At 35.2% G+C, this 22,538-nt stretch overlaps 3 protein-coding genes across 13 annotated transcripts in view; 1 reads left to right on the forward strand and 2 right to left on the reverse strand.

Moving 5' to 3' along the window:
* LOC105187135 (flavin reductase (NADPH)) overlaps nucleotides 1-16,030 on the reverse strand; it is a 118,737-nt gene extending 102,707 nt beyond the window's left edge. Inside the window, exon 1 of one of the 2 annotated variants that reach the window (XR_003113383.1) lies at nucleotides 15,725-16,030. Coding sequence is in view for 1 of the 2 variants with exons in the window: in XM_025301721.1 (XP_025157506.1) it covers nucleotides 15,725-15,797 (73 nt within the window). In the remaining variant the exon portion in view is untranslated. The remainder of the gene's footprint in view (nucleotides 1-15,724) is intronic. The other variant, XM_025301721.1, reaches the window with a different exon arrangement.
* A 2,584-nt stretch (nucleotides 16,031-18,614) lies between these two features.
* Nucleotides 18,615-20,452, forward strand: LOC112589246 (protein ALP1-like). Its single transcript, XM_025301729.1, has 3 exons — nucleotides 18,615-19,240; nucleotides 19,313-19,599; nucleotides 19,745-20,452. The coding sequence occupies exons 2-3, from the start codon at nucleotides 19,588-19,590 to the stop codon at nucleotides 20,279-20,281; spliced, it is 549 nt and encodes a 182-aa protein (XP_025157514.1). The 5' UTR covers nucleotides 18,615-19,240; nucleotides 19,313-19,587; the 3' UTR covers nucleotides 20,282-20,452.
* Nucleotides 20,226-22,224, reverse strand: LOC105185833 (uncharacterized). 10 transcript variants are annotated; one of them, XR_003113393.1, is made up of 6 exons: nucleotides 22,088-22,224; nucleotides 21,942-22,005; nucleotides 21,714-21,776; nucleotides 21,390-21,470; nucleotides 21,125-21,289; nucleotides 20,438-20,925 (listed from the first exon to the last, which is right to left on the reverse strand). XR_003113393.1 is itself a non-coding variant. In XM_025301732.1 (4 exons), exons 3-4 carry the CDS (start codon nucleotides 21,225-21,227, stop codon nucleotides 20,765-20,767), a joined length of 264 nt encoding a protein of 87 aa, XP_025157517.1. In that variant the 5' UTR covers nucleotides 21,228-21,289; nucleotides 21,390-21,470; nucleotides 22,088-22,212; the 3' UTR covers nucleotides 20,226-20,764. The 10 variants fall into 10 exon arrangements, 5 of the variants coding, with proteins under 5 accessions (XP_025157517.1, XP_019698186.1, XP_025157516.1 ...); XR_002162863.2 differs by lacking the exon at nucleotides 21,714-21,776 and having other exon boundaries at nucleotides 22,088-22,223; XR_003113391.1 differs by having other exon boundaries at nucleotides 21,942-22,223.
* Between the last annotated feature and the right edge of the window lie 314 nt (nucleotides 22,225-22,538).

A 22,538-nucleotide genomic window follows, 5' to 3' on the forward strand; every position in this document is an offset into this window, starting at 1 on the left:
TATGCTTATCTTGTTGGACTTTTTCAAGAATTTCATTAGCTTTTTCAGTGATTGGACGACCAGAGCGTGACTCATCTTTCACATCAAAATTACCAGAACGAAAGCGAGCGAACCATTTCCGCGCAGCAGATTTTGATAAAGTACCTTCATCGTACACAGCACAAATTTTTTCACAAGCCTGCGCAGCGTTCTTCCCTTTATCGTAATAATATTGCAAAATATAGCGTGATTTTTCATTACTTTTCTCCATTTTCAAACGCAAACAACTTTCCAACCACTGCACTAATTTCGATGTTTATACACTCAAAGTAACGCTCGAAGTGTCACTTTTCCAACGAGCGTTTAGTGGTGTCGCTGCGATATGTGCTTCCTGAGTTGTTTGCAATTGACGCCATCTATCGGGAAAAACGCCACGAACTTTTTCCCAGACCCAATATTTATGTCCAATTGTCATGAATATTGGCAGAAATACTCCAAATAATATCAAAATGTTACAAAGTTATGAACAATTAAACCTACGCGTAAGTTAAAAGTGCGTAAGTTGCACGCGCAGTTATAAAAATTCACGCATAATTGGGCGCGCATAGCGCGCGATACAAAACGCACTTGCAACTTACGTGTGGGTTTTAATAATCGTGCGTTCAGCTTACGCGCTTTTAATTTACGCGTGGATTTCAACAACCGTGCGCGCAGCGCGCGATGCAAAACGCACTTACAACTTACGCGTGGGTTTTAACAACCGCGCGCGTAGTGTGCGATGCAAAACGCACTTGCAATTTATGTGTGGGTTTTAATAACCGCGTGTGGAGTTTGCACGCTTGTGATGGACAGTATCTCACATATGAAACTTCTATTTGCTATATTTTCTAAGTTAACGTCGTTTGGCAGTTAATTTTTACAGAGAATTACTCAGATGAATCTCCTTGACAACACGCACGTAAACAAACAATAAGTATAGTCATCGGTACTGATTCGCCTCGAGACAGACGAATAACGCTTATGTAACGACTGAGACAAGTTCGAACTTGCAGAAACATGAGATTTATCGCTTTAACCAGAGCGTGTTGATTACACAGCCACACACAAAAAAAAATGTCTTGATCTGGGGACGAGACATGTGTATTCCTATGTATTTTGACGCGCTGAATCCAACTCCGCTATCAGAATTGGCCCAAAGGGTCTTGGTTCAACCCTAACTTCAAAAAACACCTAAAAATCACAAAAATATGCGAGAAAATTGTGATATACTGCCTGATAGGCAAATTTTCACCTAAAAACCAATGTCTGCAGAGCCTTAACCTTACAATTAACCTGACCTGACCTAACCTAACTTAACCTAACCTAATCTAACCTAGCCTCACCTCACGTAACCCAACCGAACTGATTGTACTCTACTGCCGGGCAGGCCAATTTTGACACAAAAACCATTGTGTCTGCGAAGCCTTAACCTACAAAAAATCTAACCTAACCTAACCTTTCTCGGTTGAAGTTGACATGACCGTCCGTATGGTCAGCACATTCCATACGTTTTCGGGGTATTCGAGTTCAATTTTACGGTTTTGTGAAACTTATTTGTATCCCCAACCTCATGACCATTGAATCTTACTTTAAAAAATACCTCTGATTTCTCAAAATTGCTCATTTTGCAATTAAAATAAGGATATGTGCTCAAAATATGTATATATATGAGCATGACATTTCAAATGTTTCTCGCGTCGCAGTTTATGAACTCGGGGTCACAATTTATATTCCTTTTCATGTTCAAATGAAATCTAACTTGTCATTCATATCAAATTAATTAACAAATTGTCTTTAATCTATTTTCTTTCTACTATACCGTGTTCTTTTTTCTTCGAAGGATCTATGCAAAGGGTTTCGCTTACGTTTCTTCCCTTTTATATTCGTTTCTCTTTTCAGCATCCAGCAAAAATTTTTGCTTTAGGTTAGGTCAGGTCAGGTTAATTGTAAAGTTAAGGCTCTGCAGACATTGGGTTTTAGGTGAAAATTTGCCTGTCAGGCAGTATATCACAATTTTCTCGCATATTTCTGTGATTTTAGGTGTTTTTTGAGGTTAGGGTTGAACCAAGACCTGTTGGGCCAATTCTGATAGCGGATTTGGATTCAGCGCGTCAAAATACATAGGAATACACATGTCTCGTCCCCAGATCAAGACAGTTTTTTTTGTGTGGCTGTGTTATTATTCATAATCACCGGTTAATGTGATAAATTTTACAAAAATATGAATAATTGATCAAATTAACCAAACCTGTTGCTTATTATACATAACCGGTTATTATGCATAGTAACTGGATTTATCACTTTAAGCGTAACATATATACAGGATATACCAAGAGTCTGGAAACGGTCAAATATTTCATAAACTATGCATTTTATAAAGAAATGTTTCAGACAAAAGTTATTTGGTTACAGGGGTGATATAAGATGGTGTCATTGGTTTGACCTTGAGTGAACGTTTAAAGGTTATACGGAGTTCAACTTTGTTTTTCTAGATGGAAACCTCTATTTTTCATTGCATGTTCTTGTAGCTCATCTTGAGAGATTTTCAAAACACTATAAATAAGTTATATTTTATTGAATATTTTCCAAGTTATGGGGCTTGAAAGTTACAATCCCGCCGGCATTAGCCAAGATATATCGCATGGAGGTTGCACGATCGGATTTACACCTCTTGTGTATATGTGTGTGTGTGTGTGTGTGTGTGTCAGCAGAGACTTGTTCAAAGCAGCTACTTGTTCAAAGGATCTAACGTGATCACCATATCCTCGCATCATTCGCAGTAATTCTTTCTGAAAAGAATCGATAGGAGATTCAATGAATGCGAACCGTAGACTAGGAAAAGATTCAAATATCGAAATTATACTTTTCATAGCTTCTTTCCAATAAAAATTTTGCTACATTATTCGTTCTGTTTTGACCTGTAGTCGAACGTTTTCCTATCCTGGATACATTCAGCGCTTCGTATTACGACACACTATCAAGAACTGAGTGAAATTTCAGTAGCATCCAGAATGGTATTGTCTGAAAGAGAAAGAATTACTTTATTGATGATGCGAGGATATGATGACCGCGTTAGATCCTATGAACAAGTAGCTGCTTTATTTAGCAATACTTATCCAGATCGTGATACTTATCCGATTTCGAAATCTACAATCCAGAGAACGGTAAGACGATTTGATGAAACAGGATCCGTCAAGGACCAACAACGCACTGGTAGACCAAAATTAGCGACAAACTTGGATAAGAGTTTCGAAGTGATGCAAACATTCGTCAAAAATCCTCATTCTACTTTGAGGAAGGCAGCATACCAGGTATGTAAATATGAAACCGGAATTTTTGTATAAAAAATACACGTTTATTGTATGAAAATGATAAAAAATATTTTATTCGAAGTATTGCCCATCGCTAGCTATACATTTTTCCCACCTGTCTGACAATTTGTGGATGCCACGGCAAAAAAAACTGTTGCTCTTTTGAGGCAAACTAGTCATTGAGCCATTTTCGTACATTTTCATAAGAAGTGAAGCGCTGCTCAGCAAATGCGTGTCCCATCGATACAAATAAGTAGTAATCGGGCGGAGCCAAGTCTGGTGAGTAAGCCGCATGCGAAAGTATTTCCCAACTAAATGCCTCAATCGTTTCCTTGACCAGTTTTGCTGTGTGTGATGGTGCATTATCATGAAGCAAAATCATTTTGTGTTGCTTTTTTTGATATTCTGGTTGCTTTTCACGCAAAGATTGATTCAAATCGATCATTTGTTGTCGGTAGCGTTCAGTAATAACGGTTTTGCCAGGTTTTAGCAGCTCATAATAGATCACACCCTTCTGATCCCACCAAACACAGAGCAAACACAATTCGATGGAGAAATGACTTTCTTTTGTACCTGGCGAGCAGCATTTCGCAACTGGTTTTTCGGTTTTCCTGCTGTCTTTCATTCAGTTCATGTGGAACCTATTTTCCCATCTTTTGGATCTTTTCCATGGCTTTCAAATGCATGGAGACGGCTTCTCGTGTCATTTAATTGATCCGCGAATTGTTGTTGCGTTTGAGCGTCCTCATCCAACAATGCTTGCAATTCGCTGTCTTCAAATTTTTTCGGTGGTCTTCCACGTTCTTCGTTTCTCACGTAAAAATCGCCACGTTTGAATTTTTTTAAACCACTTAAAGCACTGTGATTTACCAAGAGCATGCTCACCGTAAGCTTCGACAACCATTCGATGCGATTCTGCAACAGTTTTCTTCAAATGGTAACAGAAAATCAATGCTGTCCGCAAATCGTAGCTTCCAGGCACAAAATTCGACATGTTCAACGCTATTAAAAACTATGCTGTTGTATGAAACTTATATTGTTGTGAGTTGAAAATCTTTGTCAGATGTCAACAAATGGAAATAACGCCAATGACGCGGTTTGACGGTAACTACATTGACAGCTAGGGCCATCTATGAGCAAATTCCGGTTTCATATTTACAGACCTGGTAGGCGCATGAGATTAGTACAATGTCCATTCATCGTATTTTAGTGAAAGAGAAATGGCATCCTTTCAAAATTAAAATCACTCAGGAGCTATCGGAAGAAGATGATTTTGATCGAAGAAATGAATTCTGCAACGAAATGATGTGTCGATACGATGATAATAACTTTTTCGATCACATAATTTTTCCCGACGAAGCTTCTTTTGAATTGAATGGAGCGGCAAATCAGCATAATTGCCGATATTGGAGTGATGAAAATCCTCATAGGATGCGTGATATCCGCACGCAGTATCCCTAAAAACTTAACGTTTGGGCGGGTTTTTGCGAACGTGGTATTGTCGGACCATTCTTCATTAATGGGAATTTGAACGCGGCGATCTATCAGGAGCTATTGCAAAATGAAATCATACCCGCTCTTGAAAATATGTTTGATGGGAACATAGAAAATATTTGGTTCCAACAAGATGGTGCAGGCCCACACTATGCAGTAGCAGTACGGTAATTTTTGGATAATACTTTTCCAAATCGATGAATAGGAAGATGTGATCAAATAGAGTGGCCTGCTAGATCACCAGATCTTTCTCTTGTCGATTATTTTTGTTAGGGATATCTTAAAAACAATGTATACGAAACAAAACCTGCCAACCTTGCGGACCTTAGGAAACATATATTGGGTGAGTGCAAAAGTTCGTGCGGAGTTTCAATAGATGGAGTTATAAGCGTCGTAAAGTGTTGTCATTAATACTTCCATCTATATATTATATAACGTTAGAAAGGTGACGTCTTCAACTGTTATTAAAAAAAAAATCATTAGTCTTCATACAAACTGCTTCGAGAAATATCACTTTAAAAATGAGTATCGATAAGGTGCATTTACGGCATGTTATGCTTTACGAGTTTCGGAAGGGAATAAACGTTGCCGCAGCCGTAAAAAACATTCAGGATGTTTATCAGGATGAAGCACCAGCTAAACGAACTGTGGAAAAATGGTTTGCTAAATTTCGGCGCGGAGAATTTAACCTTGAAGACGAGCCATGCTCTGGTCGACCTTCTGACATTGATGACGATGTTTTGCGTACTTTAGTGCTCAATAATCCGCGAATTTCAACAGAAGAAGTTGCTACAGCACTAAACGTTGACCGATCAACCGCTTTTCGGCGTTTGAAAAAGATGGGATTCGATTTGAAGCTCGATATATGGGTGCCCCATTTGCTGACCGAGAAGAACAAAATCAAGCGAATTTCTGCAGCCGTTTCTTTACTCGGGCGGCTCAATAACGAGTCGTTTTTGGATCGACTAGTGACGGGCGATGAGAAATGGATCCTCTACAACAATGTTCAGCGCAAACGGACATGGAAACAATCAGGTGAGCATGGTGACGCAATGCCAAAGGCCAGTTTGCACCCGATGAAGGTGATGCTCTCTGTTTGGTGGGATTGCAAGGGCATAATCTATTTCGAGCTTCTCCCCGCTGGCGAAACGATTGATTCGGACAAGTACTGTCGCCAATTAACCAATCTGAATCGAGAAATAAAAGAGAAACGTCCGATTTTGTCAAATCGCAAGTGAGTCGTCTTTCATCACGACAACGCCAGACCACACGTTTCGAAATAAACGCTGCGCAAACTGAAGAGCCTGAAATGGGATGTCTTAACGCATCCACCATATTCTCCTGATATCGCACCATCTGACTATCACTTGTTCCGGTCATTGCAAAATTATTTAAATGGAAAAAACTTTGACTCTTTGGAGGCCTTAAAAAACGGCGTCTCTTCGTTCTTCGAATCTAAACCGCGCAGTTTTTATGATCGAGGCATCCGTATGCTGCCAGAACGTTGGGAAAAGATTATAGAAAACGATGGAGAATATATCATTGATTGAATAAAGATTTTTGTTTGCCTAATCACTGTGTGACTTTTACTCACAAACTCCGCACGAACTTTTGCACTCACCCAACAATACACCAAATCGATCTTATTTCGGCAGAGGTGAGACGAAATGTTTTAAATAATTTGTATCTACGATTAGGCCATTGTCAAGCAGTAGACGGACGTCAATTTGAACACTTAACTAAATCACATATACCTACACACACACATATACACACGCACGCGCGCATACACATACGCACACACACAGCAGAGAGAGTTTGGAGTCATTAAATACTACGGGAGTGACGAACTGTTGGGCCCTTATCTCTGCTACGACACACACACACACGCGCACACACACACACACACACACACGAGGTGTAAATCCGATCGTGCAACCTCCACGCGGTACACCTCGGCTAATGCCGGCAATATTGTAAATTTCAAGCCCCATAACTCGGAAAATACTCAATAAAACATAACTTATTTATAGTGTTTTGGAAAGCTCTCGAAATGAGCTACAAGAACATGCAATGAAAAATAGGGGATTCCATTTAAAAAAACAAAGTTGAACTCTGTACGACCTTGGAACGTTCACTCAAGATCAATCCAATAAAACCATTTTATGCCCTCCTCCCCTCGGACCAAATAACTTTTGTCTGAAACATTTCTAAAATGCATAATTTATGAAATATTCGACCGTTTCCAGACTTTTGGTACACCCTGTATATCGAGTAGGGTGGATGGCTATACAGCGGTACGAATATATCAGGTGTAGTAAAAAGAAATCCATTATTTTTGCATGAAATTGAAGGCTTTAATTACCATAGTTAGAATGATCCGATTTAGGTCAAATATGCGCCGTTTTGTTCGATAACTTGTTGCCATTTTGAAGGTAATTTCATTATGCCTCTCTCATAGAAGCCCTCGTCCCTATTGGCAAAAAAGAGACAGTCGATTTTCACAAACCTCTCTTGAAGCGAATTTTTCACCAGCAAAATTGTTCGCCATGGACAGGAACAGATGGTAATCACTTGGTGCCAGGTCCGGACTATAAGGTGGATGCATAAGAACCTCCCAACCAAGCTCCCGGAGCTTCTGGCGAGTCACTATCGATGTGTGTGGCCTGGCGTTGTCCTGATGGAACACAATTCCTCTCCTATTGGCCAAAGCTGGCCGCTTCTGGGCGATTGCTTCCTTCAGACGGTCCAATTGTTGACAGTACAGTCCTGAGTTAAGAGTTTTGCCGTAGGGGAGCAGCTCATAGTAGAATTCCCTGCCAATCCCACCAAACATACAGCAAAACCTTTCTGGCTGTCAATCCTGGCTTGGCCACCGTTTCCGCCGGCTCACCGCGATTCGACCACGACCGTTTTCGCTTGACGTTGTCGTAAGTGATCCACTTTTCATCACCAGTGACCAACCGCTTCAGAAATGGGTCGATTTTGTTGCGATTCAGCAGCGATTCGCAGATGGAAATTCGGTCCATGAGGTTTTTTTGCGTTAACTCGTGTGGCACCCATACATCGAGCTTCTTTTTGTATCCAGCCTTATTCAAATGGTTCCAAAGGGTTTTTGTGCAATCTTTAGCTCTTGGACAATCGAAACAGTGCTTACATGACGGTCGGACTCGACAATGTCCATGATTTTATCGATATTTTCGATAATTGGCCTTCCAGTGCATGGTGCATCTTTGACATTGAAATTACCGGAACGGAATCGACGAAACCAAAATTGCGCGTGATTGGCTGTTACAGTATCAGGACCATAAACACTATTCACATTTTCAGCCGCCTGGCTTGCGTTTTCACCTTTATCGAAGAAAAACTGTAAAATATAGCGTATTTTCTCTTTGCTAGTGTCCATCTTTGACGCGCGCTCAAACAAAACTGAGTCAACTAATCACAAAACTGTCACAAAAGTTTTTTTAGTACGAAATCTCATCTTTCTAACGCCATCTAGTGGAACCTGATCGGACTTATACAACGCGAGATACAGATAACTAAAGCCATCTATTGGAAAAATAATGGATTTCTTTTTACTACACCTGATATATAAAAATTCGTATCTCTTATTTCTGTCTAGATTACTACATATTTCAAGCTTCTAAAATAAAATAAAAATAATATTGTATTGTTATTGTTTTAGTATCGCTTCTGCAAACTTTGTTTACAGCATGCTATAGGAATTTACTTGTAAATAATAAATCTATTTTTCTCTTTTTCAGGTTTTCCTAGTAAGTAGACCCACATAGCAAAACTTGATGCTAGATGCGTTCAATAAATGTATCACAAGGGATTTAGTGATATCCAGAATACGTTCATAAAAGGGCAAAATATATCATATACAGGGTACACGATTTATCTGAAGACATTAAAATATCTCGAGAACTATGCATTGGATAAAAAAAAGTGGTTAGTGAAAGTTGTTAGTCTCGAAGGGGGACATCCAATGATACCAAACTCGTCCTCCCACCCCATCCCCTGGGGGTGGGGGTTGGGGGCAACTTTGAAATCTTAAATGGAAACCCCCATTTTTTATTGCAGATACGGATTCTACGCTACAAAATACATAAATTTTGTCCGAAACTTTTTTTTTGACTCGTGATAGATGGCGCTGTAATCGCAAAAAATTATATTTTCCGCAATTCTCCAGAAATGATCATTGGATTGAGAAATAAAAAATACCTGTTCAATATTTTTAAAAAACATAATAAAAGTTATTCCCCCCCATCTTCTCGGGGTAGGGTGGGTGGTAACGTTCAAATCTGCATGACGGTTGCCAAGCGCATAACTCAATAGCAGCACGGGAAGTATTAGACCGTGATTACAATGGTCGGTGGATTGGCAGAGGTGGCCCGATTAATTGGCCTGCTAGGTCGCCAGATTTGACATCGCCGGATTTCTTTCTGTGGGGTTACCTAAAAGATAAGGTTTATCAACAAGTGCCAACAACTCGTGAAAACATGGTAGGACGCATAAGAAACGCTTGCGCTGAAACTCCCTCAGATATGCTTCTATCCTGTGTACAGTTATTTGAAAAAAGGATCAATAAGTGTATTGAAGTTGAAGGTAAAAATTTCGAACACTTACTCTAATTAATTGAACAGTGAGAGGCAAGGGGACTCACATTAAAAAAGCACCCCGATCTGTGAGAGGCAAGGGGATTCACATTAAAAAAGCACCCGAAGGGAACATAAAACTACTACGTCCTCGTCGTTGTTCCTATTCAACGCTAAAATTAGTTTCTCGGAAAAATTCAACGTTATCTATCACGAATGAAAAAAATTGTTTCAATTCAAAAATTTCAATTCAAAAATTTCACGTACAATCTAATTCTGCAATGAAAAATGTAAGTCCCGATTTGAGATTTGAACGTTATCACCCACCCTACCTCGAGAGGATGGGGGGAAATAACTTTTATTATGTTCTTCAAAAATATTGAACAGGTATTTTTTATTTCTCAATCCAATGATCATTTCTGGAGAATTGCGGAAAATATAATTTTTTGCGATTACAGCGCCATCTATCACGAATAAAAAAAAAATTTCGGACAAAATTTTTGTAGCGTATTTTGTAGCGTATCTTGTGGCGTAGAATCCGTATCTGCAATAAAAAATGGAGGTTTCCATTTAAGATTTCAAAGTTGCCCCCAACCCCCACCCCCAGGGGGTGGGGTGGGAGGTCGAGTTTGGTATTATTGGATGTCCCCCTTCGAGACTAACAACTTTCATTAACCACTTTTTTTTATCGAATGCATAGTTCTCGAGATATTTCAATGTCTTCAGATAAATCGTGCACCCTGTATAGTACGTTCTTATGATATACGTGGATGAAATTATATATAGATATTATTGTAATTTGTTTTTATGATACATGATTTTGATCTATTTATAATTATGAATGGATATTATTAATAAAGCATATATTTAATTACAAATATATTGTTGTTTTGTTGTTTATACTGAGTGTCCGAAATTCCCGCATTTGGAGTACAGGACATGATACTTTATGCCAGTGCCCGGAATTACTTGCACGATCGGGCCGATTTCTGAGAGCTACGCCTCCTTACTTCCCCTTACCGCTCCAGCCCGCACGGCGGACCTAGAAACTGACAGTCGCGAGGCTCTGTCTCAGGCACGTCACATGAGACAGTCACATGAGACGCTTCACAGTTTAACATAGCTGAAATTAATTTATTTATTAAAACAACTCCATAGGCATTTTTTATAGTTTACTAATATAATATAGTCTTAATATTAATATAAATATATATTAATAGAAATATTAATATAAGTAACATTCTTAATATAACTATAATATACACTGTATACACTGTAATATTCTTAATATAACTATAATATACAGTGTATATTATAGTTATATTAAGAATATTACTTATATTAATATTTCTATTAATATATATTTATATTAATATTAAGACTATATTATATTAGTAAACTATAAAAAATGCCTATGGAGTTGTTTTAATAAATAAATTAATTTCAGCTATGTTAAACTGTGAAGCGTCTCATGTGACTGTCTCATGTGACGTGCCTGAGACAGCGCCTCACGACTGTCAGTTTCTAGGTCCGCCGTGCGGGCTGGAGCGGTAAGGGGAAGTAAGGAGGCGTAGCTCTCAGAAATCGGCCCGATCGTGCAAGTAATTCCGGGCACTGCTTTATGCTAAAACAAACAACTTTTTCCTTTAACAAAATTGCGTCCGACAAGTAGTTTTTGCAGGAGAGCGTGTTAAATTTAACGAATAAGCGCTCTTGTCTATGTAGCGTTCAGGGTCGGCGCGCTCGCCTCACGCGCGTATACCTAGTCCGTGACTAGTAATCATAAGTAGTGTCTTTTAAGACACTCATACGGTTTTCTTGTGATTAGTTTATGACATTTTAAGACTGTGCTTAAGACAATTTTAAATAATAAGAATCAATTATGAACAATATCGGGATTTGATCTGCTTTTGTATTTGTATTGCTTAAATAATGAAAAGTTAATAAAATAAGTACTTTAGGTCTTACGTAATAAATAAATAAAATATAGTCTGGTTGTACAATATTATCTGAAAATAAAAACAAATGTAAATAGTATAATATGTTTTGCGAGCTGTGAGCGTTCTTTATTTCAAATATTGCACAATTACGTGATAATTAAATAGTATCATTAAATTTAAAGATTAATTTACTGATTAAGCGTATACATAGGAGTATACATATTTGTAATAGTGATTAAAAATAAAATATTTGAATTAATGTCTTTTAAGAGCTCTCTTTTTATTTTTTTATAATGGGAAATACAAAGAACTTATTTAAAATTCAAATTGTGTGATATACTCACGTCACAGTCTATATTTATTTATTATTGTTTATGCACGTTAGCCTTTCAATACTTTCCTTACATGTTTCGATTATTGCGAAGAATATTGCTATAGCCTCAATGATCAAGTTGGTTAAGAAAATAAATCATCTCTTTCTCTCACTTTCTCTCGCTTGCTTGCTGGTATTCGCTGCTCTCTGCTTCTTCAACGCCTCTGGTGTCGGAAAAGCGAGATACATACATATCCCTACTTCTGTACGTCTTGCGTTTCTTACTTTCTTACTGAATCGAAATTTTCCGTGATTCGGACTTTATCTTAATATAACTCTTTTCAGAAACAACGTACACAAAAAACATTTTTCTTCCTATTTTTTAAGACTGAATCGATTGGGACTGAAAACATCTCGATCGGTTTAGGTATTATTGAGATATGAATATCTCATCTCGTTTCGACTCGCAGTTTCGCGTAATAGGCACGGTGCGCCTCGCGTTGTTCGGTCACAACTTCGTTGCGCTTGAACTTAAATGGAAACCCCCATTTTTTATTGCAGATACGGATTCTACGCCACAAGATACGCTACAAAATACGCTACAAAAATTTTGTCCGAAATTTTTTTTTTATTCGTGATAGATGGCGCTGTAATCGCAAAAAATTATATTTTCCGCAATTCTCCAGAAATGATCATTGGATTGAGAAATAAAAAATACATGTTCAATATTTTTAAAGAACATAATAAAAGTTATTCCCCCCATCCTCTCGGGGTAGGTGGGTGATAATGTTCAAATCTCAAATGGGGACCCACATTTTTCATTGCAGAATTAGATTGTACGTGAAATTTTTATTGAAACAATTTTTTTCATTCGTGATAGATAGCGTTAAATTTTTCCGAGAAACTACTTTTAGCGTTACACAGGAACAACGACGACGACGTAGTAGTTTTATGTTCCCTTCGGGTGCTTTTTTAATGTGAGTCCCCTTGCCTTTCATAGATTGGGATGCTTTTTTAATGTGAGTTCCCTTGCCTCTCACTGTTTAATTAATTAGAGTAAGTGTTCGAAATTTTTACCTTCAACTTCAATACACTTATTGATCCTTTTTTCAAATGACTGTACACAGGATAGAAGCATATCTGCGGGAGTTTCAGCGCAAGCGTTTCTTATGCGTTCTACCATGTTTTCACGAGTTGTTGGCACTTGTTGATTTAAAAATATTGAACAGGTATTTTTTATTTCTCAATCCAATGATCATTTCTGGAAAATTGCGGAAAATATAATTTTTTGCGATTACAGCGCCATCTATCACGAATCAAAAAAAAAGTTTCGGACTAAATTTACGTATTTTGTGGCGTAGAATCTGTATCTGCAATAAAAAATGGGGGTTTCCATTTAAGATTTCAAAGTTGCCCCCAACCCCCACCCCCAGGGGGTGGGGTGGGAGGTCGAGTTTGGTATCATTGGATGTCCCCTTTCGAGACTAACAACTTTCATTAACCACTTTTTTTTATCCAATGCATAGTTCTCAAGATATTTCAATGTCTTCAGATAAATCGTGCACCCTGTATACTATCACATAATATATAATCCATTTCTTAAAAAAACGTATCATAAAAATATAAAATATTTAGTAAATATTAGAATATTAAGATATTAAGTGATTTTTCTAAGTATTACATGTTATTATAAAAGATTATAAGACATAAATAATATATAGACTAACTTCTTTTTGTATTCTTTGTGCTTTCTGGATATCAATTGGATAAATATATAGAAAAGGGGACACCTCTTCGATTGTTTTCATTTCGAAATATGTTATAAAGCGTGAAATTCTGAATAACTTTTCCTAATATAACTGTAGGGGGTCGCTTGCAGTTTAGGAGATATAACAAGATAAAGTTAAGGTAAAATTCCTGTTTAGGGGATTAACTTCTAAAGAAACTTCATGAATTGAACATGAAATATCTGCATTTGCATGGTAAAAAGTACATGTATGAGCGGAGGAGGGGCTGTGCTCCTGCATCCCCTCCCCCACGTCCCTCCACTCCCTCTATCATATACGAGTATCTCGTATCTCATATGTACCTGCTTTAGTATGGCAAACAATATATGTGCGGAAGAAATATATGCTGTTCCCCATACTAATGCAGTTACACACGGGATAGAGGGGGGTGTGGGGAGGGAGTGCAGGGGGAGGGGCTGCGCCCCGCTCCCGCTCGTACATGTACTGTTGTGTATCTTGTTGCATTACATTTAAAAAGCATAAGTTCACGAATTAATTTTAACACTGTTTCACATCGCGAACATTTAATATCTCCATGAATAACTTTCCGACTAATAGGAAAATCTATTAATTTATCATTACCCTCAACAAGACTTAGAAATTCGTATAGTTTCATATTGAAACTAATCGTGAACTGTTTCAGATTCATGACGATTGCCAACAGTGAACAACTTTATAAATAATGTAAACAAATACTTTTTTTGTTAAAAGATAAGCAACAAATTAGAGAGTACGGCACATATAAACTTTGTACTATAAATAACGTCATTATATCTGGAATTTAATATCAAAATTTTTAACTTTATCTTGTTATATCTCCGAAACTACAAGCCCATCCTATATAGTTATATTAGGAAAAGTTACTCCGAATTTCATGCTTTATAACATATTTCAAAATAAAAACAATCGGAGAGGTGTCCCTTTTTCTATATATTTACCATCAATTGTTCAGACATAAACAATACTTGTTAAATATCTAATTAATAAAAGCAAAAACTAATTACTGTATGTAAATGAATCACAGTATCAAATGAATATTACACTATAAAAAACAGTATATTACTGTTCCTCAGTAAATATCAATTAACACACTAGAACATTCTATGGATGTTATGTGGATATTTTGTGTAATTTGTGGCTAATGCACATGTCCTCAGGTACTCCTATGGATAACTTATTCATTTGGATCATAATAGGATCATTTTGATCAAATTAGGATATACTTTGGAGATCTAATGCTATGTGGGGAATTATATACAGCATAAAGCATGGTCTATATTGATTAATATAATTGTTTGTAATATTCAAGAGAATCCTGACAACTCCTATATCATTTTCATTGTGGAATAATGAAAAATCAGTTCATAGAATATTTTACTTCATTTATTCTTCAGCTATTATTGATTGAAAATAGATTAATTTTATTAGATTAATAGATTAATTTTTTCATTCTTAGTTATTTCTTAATGGATATAGTTTCTTCTTAATAATAGATGGAAGAAAACACAAATATATTATTACAAAGAAAAAATTTATAATATTCGCTATATTCACTTTATATGTAATAATAAATTTTTTGTTATAATCATCTTGTTATTGCATATAATATATATAACTTTACTTTCCACATACTTAATGCATATAGTATAAACATTGTAATCATTTAATGTAAATGCAATTGTAGGTCTCTTTTTCATTCGAAGAATTTCTAACTAATGCAATAAGTTAAACAAGTAAAACAGACATATTTACTTATAACATACTTATAACAGTATACTTTCTCTCATACTAACTTATTGCACTAGTTTTTCAAAAAAGAACAGATTCCAAATTAAACATATAGTGTGCACTATTTTAAATATGCATTTCAAAATAATGTACAGTAAAAAGTAAAACTGATATCCTCAACTTCCTTCTGTCGAGAAACATGCCTCTAAAGTAGTTTAGAAGCCTTCTGGTTGACTATAAGCTACCTTTAAAGCTACTTTTATTGATAAAAGAAAATACAGAATATTACTTAGAAGATTTAAGATTGAGTTCAGAAGTTTAAAACTTTAGATATTATAAAATCCTTCCTGAAATGTATCTTTATTAACGTATGTTTGTTGAACCTAGGCTCAATTTTTGCTAAAGGAGATACGTTTATTTTAAATTTTAAATCGTATTTTTATTTACGGATTAAAATAGTAATGAATATGTAATGATAGGTACGTGTACAGATATTAGTAATTTGAATCTATATCTATATAATTAAAATTACCATCTTCTACAGCCGATCTCAGAACACACAAGCCTGTGTTTCCAGTAGCGCCGAATATAATAATCCGCTTCATTTCGCTATTTATCGGTTACTGTGTCGTGCGTGAACGTATTATATCATTGTCACAAGAAAAAATAATATCGAATCATCTTTAAATGCCGTCTAGAACACGTTGTCAATGAGTATGCAATTGTGTCGATAGGTTATAGCTCTGTATGTGTCGACAAAAACGGCAACGTTCGAAAATAGGTCTGTTCTTTTTCGGAGAACTTCTAGGGCCGTATTCGTAGACTGCGTTCCGATATTTACTGTCAGTACTGAAAATCTATAGTATACGTGACACAAACTATATATTTTCAGTACTGGCAGTGAATATCGAAACTCAGGCTGTGTTCCAAAATTACTGACAGTGCTGTAAGTATGACGTCATAAAAGCATGCTACCAACAGCGTTCCAATTTAAATAATCATACGGTAATTATCCAGTTTAGGGGCTCCGCCTTAGAATTCGATAAAAATAGACTCAATCAACGCGTTTTTTAATAAAGAGCAACTTTTTCCTCTGCGAAAATTGTCGTTCTTCACTGCGAAACGAAATAAAAATAGTTAAAGTTGACTGGTATAATAGGTTAGGAAACCTGTCAAGATTCCGGATGGGTTCGCAACTTTCCACGCGCAACGAGGACGGGATGGGTGCGGGAGGGAGGGGCCGAAGGCCCCCCGTCGCACCCCCCGTGTGTGGTGTGTGTACATATGTTGAGGCATTTTTATTTATTAAACTAACGAATATTTTACACTCATTAATTTAGTAAAGCAGAAAATTTTAGTACAATTTTAATAAGGTAAATATCTTTCATCAAATGTCATTAACTTATCAGTTTCGTCATAAAAAAAATTATTAACAATTAAAGATCATAACTATCGATTCCACATTTATTTTTAATTTTTTAAATTTATCTTATTAAAATTGTACTAAAATTTTCTGCTTTACCAAATTAATGAGTGTACACTCAGAGGCAGGTATGGTGTCCCTCGGCGATGTCGTATACGTCTGTAAAACAATCGAAAGCGATGACAGGCATATACGCATATGCATATGGGCGTACTGTACAGCGCGAGAGAAGCGAAGAGGGAGAAGTGGTGGGAGACGTTCCGATGTTGCACTCTTATCGCACGTCGCACGATCGAGAGAGAAAGCATTACCAGACGTGGTATGGTTAATGGTGTCCTCAATAGCTGTCGCACTCTCTCTACGCTTGAATGCAGGCAATATGAGTGAGACAGCTATAGAGACACCGCGCTGTCTCTATAGGTGTCTCGCTCGCTCTAATAACCATGTATTGCGCTTTCCTCTTTTCTCCTTAGCAGAAATGCCGATTAAGGAGGCAATCCTGTCTGTAGGCCAGAAAAATAAGCTATTTTCGCGAATTTTTTTTCGGAAACTAAGCAGACGATTGATTTCAAACTTGATAAAAATAATAATATATATTTTATTGATGAGAATGAATTTTTATGGCGTTATAAAAGAGAAAAGCGCGATACATGGCTATTACAGCGAGTGAGACATCTATAAAGATAGCGCGGTGCATATAAAAAATTAATATTTTTTTATTTCGCTAGTTCACACGATAGATAGACATGTTTCGAATATGTAATTAGATGCTGAAGTCAATCGATCGACTTTTTTTATATAAAAAAAAGTTTTTTCTCTGATTTCAGAAGATGCTATATAGCGTTTCGTTATTATTATTGTAATTTTTATTATTATTACATGTCTCCAAATTTTTTTTATATTTTCAAGAGCGGAACCTATATTTTAAGTAGCATTTTAAGGAAAATGTTGCATTTATTCTCCCTCCTTCTCGTAGTCTTTTCAAAAATAAAGATATGTTGTGTCTAAAAACAAATTGCACAATTTGACATATCTTACGGCATAAAATAAGTTTTTTTCGTAAATTTCATGAAATATCGTTTTCTTGCAAATAAAATATTATTAACGTAAAATCATCGATATTTATGATGATTTTTCAAATATAATTTTTAAATGCCTTTAAATATTAAAAAAGTAGTTCATTTTTTATTTCTTTAATTCAAACGAGTTAGCGGCAAGTTTAGATTAATTATTTTACTTGCGTTTTTGTCCCAGTCTATCGTATTTCGAGATTTTATAGGAACCATGAAACGGCGCGCGCCTAAACACGTCACGTTATTTTCTGTATATTTGCTACATTATTATTCATATAACGCTATAAAAATTCATTCTTATCAATAGAATATATATTATTATTTCTATCAAGTTTGAAATTAATCATCTGCTTAGCTTCCGAAAAAGAATTCGCGAAAATAGCTTATTTTTCTGACCTACAGACAGGATTGCCTCCTTAATCGGCATTTCTGCTAAGGAGAAAAGAGGAAAGCGCAATACATGGTTATTAGAGCGAGCGAGACACCTATAGAGACAGTGCGGTGTCTCTATAGCTGTCTCACTCATATTGCCTGCATTCAAGCGTAGAGAGAGTGAGACAGCTATTGAGGACACCATTAACCATACCACGTCTGGTAATGCTTTCTCTCTCGATCGTGCGACGTGCGATAAGGGTGCAACATCGGAACGTCTCCCACCACTTCTCCCTCTTCGCTTCTCTCGCGCTGTACAGTACGCCCATATGCATATGCGTATATGCCTGTCATCGCTTTCGATTGTTTTACAGACGTATACGACATCGCCGAGGGACACCATACCTGCCTCTGAGTGTACAATATTCGTTGGTTTAGTTGAGGGGGTTCTGGATCTTTGTTGGATCTTTTGGAATTTAGTAATAATAATAATAATAATAATAATAATAATAATAATAATAATAATAATAATCTTTTCTATATTCATTAATTTTAGTATATTATAGACTCATCTATTTAGTAAGGTGAAGATTTAATAAATATATTAATTTATCGTTGAACTCTAAATGACACATAAGTACAGAGAGAAGTGTTGATTTTAAATTAGCGCACTTTTTACATGCGCACGTAACCACAGAGTGTACTCATGTCGCTATCTTTAGTCTGTATGACAGGTTTCCTAACCTATTATACCAGTCAACTTTAACTATTTTTATTTCGTTTCACAGTGGAGAGCGACAATTTTCGCAGAGGAAAAAGTTGCTCCTTATTAAAAAATGCGTTGATTGAGTCTATTTTTATCGAATTCTAAGGCGGAGCCCCTAAACTGGATAATTACCATTTTCGCAGAGGAAAAAGTTACTCCTTATTAAAAAACGCGTTGATTGAGTCTATTTTTATCGAATTCTAAGGCGGAGCCCCTAAACTAGATAATTACCCAAATTAATATTAATATGTTACATTTTTTGCATAGCCTCAGTCGATTAACATTTAGGTTTTTGCTAGAGCTATTAAGCAAAAAATTATCGAAACAATTAGAGGGATGTGGCAGACGTACAATATCACCTGAAAAAACATTATTAGTAGCGATATGGATGATGGCAACTCCTAATTCATATAGGTAAATAAAAGTTATATATAATAAAAATATGTTAATATATGTGTCATATTTAATGCTTCGTTAACTATGTAGATGTATTGCTGATCGATTCGGTATTGGTAAAGGAACTGCTTGAAGATGTGTCCAAAAAGTTGTATTCCAAAATGCCAATAGTCCAAAATACGTTGTATTCACATCTTGACAGATTTATTACATGACCACAAAGAGCTGAAGAAATTTGGACATGTATTAAAAATAGATACAAATTTCCAAAATAAAAGATAGGAGCAATAGATGGGACGCATATCAAAATTGCAGCACCAAAATTACATTCAGATGCTTATATAAATAGGAAGGGCTACCATTCCATGCAGTTACAGGTATGTTTGACAATTGTATGATTTCTTTAATACAATAATTAAAATAATTAAAAATGCATTAACAGAGTCTGATATATATATATAATTTCTACTCTTCCTACTTGAAATTTATATTTTATATTTTTAAATTCTTTCTTCTTTTCAGGTGGCCAGTAATCATGATTTAAAATTTACTCATGTTTATGCAGGACAAGTAGGGTCAGTACATGATATGAGAGTTTTTCGACTATCAAGTTTAGAGAATTTATGTACAGCACAAAATTTTCCTGAAAATAGTCACATATTAGGTGACGCTGCCTGTAGTATCCAAAAATATGTTATGGTTCCATTCAAAGACAATGGACATTTAACTGATGTGCAAATAAAATACAATACTTGCTTGTCTCAAGCCAGGATGATGGTAGAAAAAGCAATAGGCTTGTTAAAAGGAAGGTTTCGGAGTCTTTTAGATACACTACCCATGAGAAGAACCGATTTAATCCCTAAATATATCGTTGCTTGTTGTATTCTACATAACATTTGTTTACTCCAAAATGATCATATGGATATACCTGTTATTGTAGAACAAAACGAATGTGCACAAAATGTCGAAATGGGAATCTTACAAGGTTTACGAGAAGAAAGCATTGAAAAACGTAACGCAATCATGTATTACTTACAAAATGAAAATTGTAATTTTTAATCAAATAATTAACAAAAATTATAATTTTGATATTCCTTATTTTTATGGATTTAAAGCGTTTAATATCTCATAGAACATAATAATAGGATATAATAATAAATATGCGCGTGCGTTGTAAATGTACATATACAACTTGTACATATACAACTTAAAATATAAAAACGAAGAATATTAGTCTATTTTTACTATTACTTCTAACAGTCTTTACAATGTTTGTGCTTTTTTTGCAATAATAGTATTTATTATTTATCATAAACTTAAAGTTCACTAATCACAATTTCATACAACTAATATCTTTAGATAGAAAACAAAAAATTTTGCAAAATTGGAAAGCAAACATTACATATAAACCCAAAAACAAAAATTATATAAACTCAGAAAAACGCAAAATACTAATATCATTCAAGTTATAACGATCAAATAAAATTATAATATAATAGAATTATAGAATATCAACGATATATTATATTAACGATATCTATACTATTTTTCTGATTTATCTAACAATATGTCTTCAATTTTATCTGAGCGGGCCATTTTTTCCTCGTGTCTTTTCTGAGCATTTCTTTCTTTTTCCACTTTCAGTTTTATATTTTGATCCAAATAGTCTTCGATTATATGGTTCTTTTTTCGTCTCTTAGGTACTGTAATAGAAAAGAGAAATAATAAATAGTTAGAGATAATTGACAATACACAATACACACATGTAGAGAGAGAGAGAGAGAGAGAGGGAGAGGGAGAAGGAGAGGGGGGGAGAGAGAGAGAGAGAGAGAGAGAAAGAGAGAGAGACTCAAAATAAATAATAATTATATACAATAAAATATGTGGTATAAATTCTATTACCTGTAGGATCTACATTTTCTGTATCACTATTTGTGATATTGACATCTGATCCAGCTGTTGATAATGGTTCTATCCATGGTTTTGTACCGAATATTTCGTGCATTACTTACAATAAGAAATTTATTTCTCTTCGATTTAGAACATTCAATGAATAATTATGGAATGCTTTGTATAAAAGTATATCGTTAAAATATATTCTTAAAGTAATTAATAAGCATATCGTTAAAGTCATTAAATGTTAAAATATAGTGTTATTGTGACATACCTCATAATATTCCCATTGCTTCCTATTGTTACCTGACTTTTTATTATGGTCAGCAACAGATCAGTAAGATCTTTCCAAACACTGAAATTTTATTGCACATTTTATACCGGATATTTCATATCCTGCTTTTCCAATTCTTTGGAGACACTATTCCAGATTTGCTTTTGAGAAACTTTTCGGTTGTTGAATTTATCAATATATTCTTTATACAAGTTAATTAATAGGATCGTTTCTGAACGCGTCCATATGTGTTGATCCAGACAAATTGAATAATAATCTATTAATATGTTTTCTTTTTCTTGAACATTATCTATTTCTACATACTTTTTACTTCTAAAGAATCGTTTTCAGTACTACAGCTTGCAACTGCTACGTTATCTGCATTCGCTATATGATATTAACTTTTTAATATTAAATTTATAGACATTTCTTGTAAAGTATTTTATAATATTAAATAATATAAAATGCTTTGAAAAAATATAATAATCTAGATATAATAAATAAACATCTATCGGTAACATAACGTTAATGTGTATATAATTTACTACTTACAATAATATAAATGTGATATAACACAAATGTTATGTAATAGTTATATTCTTTTCTCTGTTTTGTTCTGAGGAAAATTATAACATTGATAATGTTACCGTTGGTGTATACCGGAAAGTCACTAACAAAGAGGATAAAAATATTTAAACCTGTATTTGATATTTCCTTGCCCATATTTGCGTTTGCCTCTTTTTTTGCATGTTGCAATAATGAATATGAGAATTTGTGATCTATGAATAATGACAAATTAAATAAAAATAATAGCATAAATTAATTATATTAAGTTAATTTTTGTATTCAAATATATTTGTAAATAAGTGCGTCTATTATAAAACATTATAAATATACTTATCATTTCTTGCTTTCTCGGCATCTTCTTTTGATAACATAAGTTTATATTCAATATTATTTTCGGCGACGAATAGAATGATATCTTCCATGGTAGTTGCCATATTAATACTGCAGCTACTTCACCTCTCTAGCCACAGCAGTCACAGTAGGAAGTGACAAATTAATGACGTCATCAAGCTCCCACATCACTGTCGTAGCGTGCTGTAATGAATTTTGGAACGGGTTCACAGTGCTGCCAGTGCTTGAATT

The sequence above is a fragment of the Harpegnathos saltator genome, unplaced genomic scaffold (genome assembly GCF_003227715.2).
Source record: "Harpegnathos saltator strain DR-91 unplaced genomic scaffold, Hsal_v8.6 scaffold444, whole genome shotgun sequence".
NCBI lineage: Eukaryota > Metazoa > Arthropoda > Insecta > Hymenoptera > Formicidae > Harpegnathos > Harpegnathos saltator.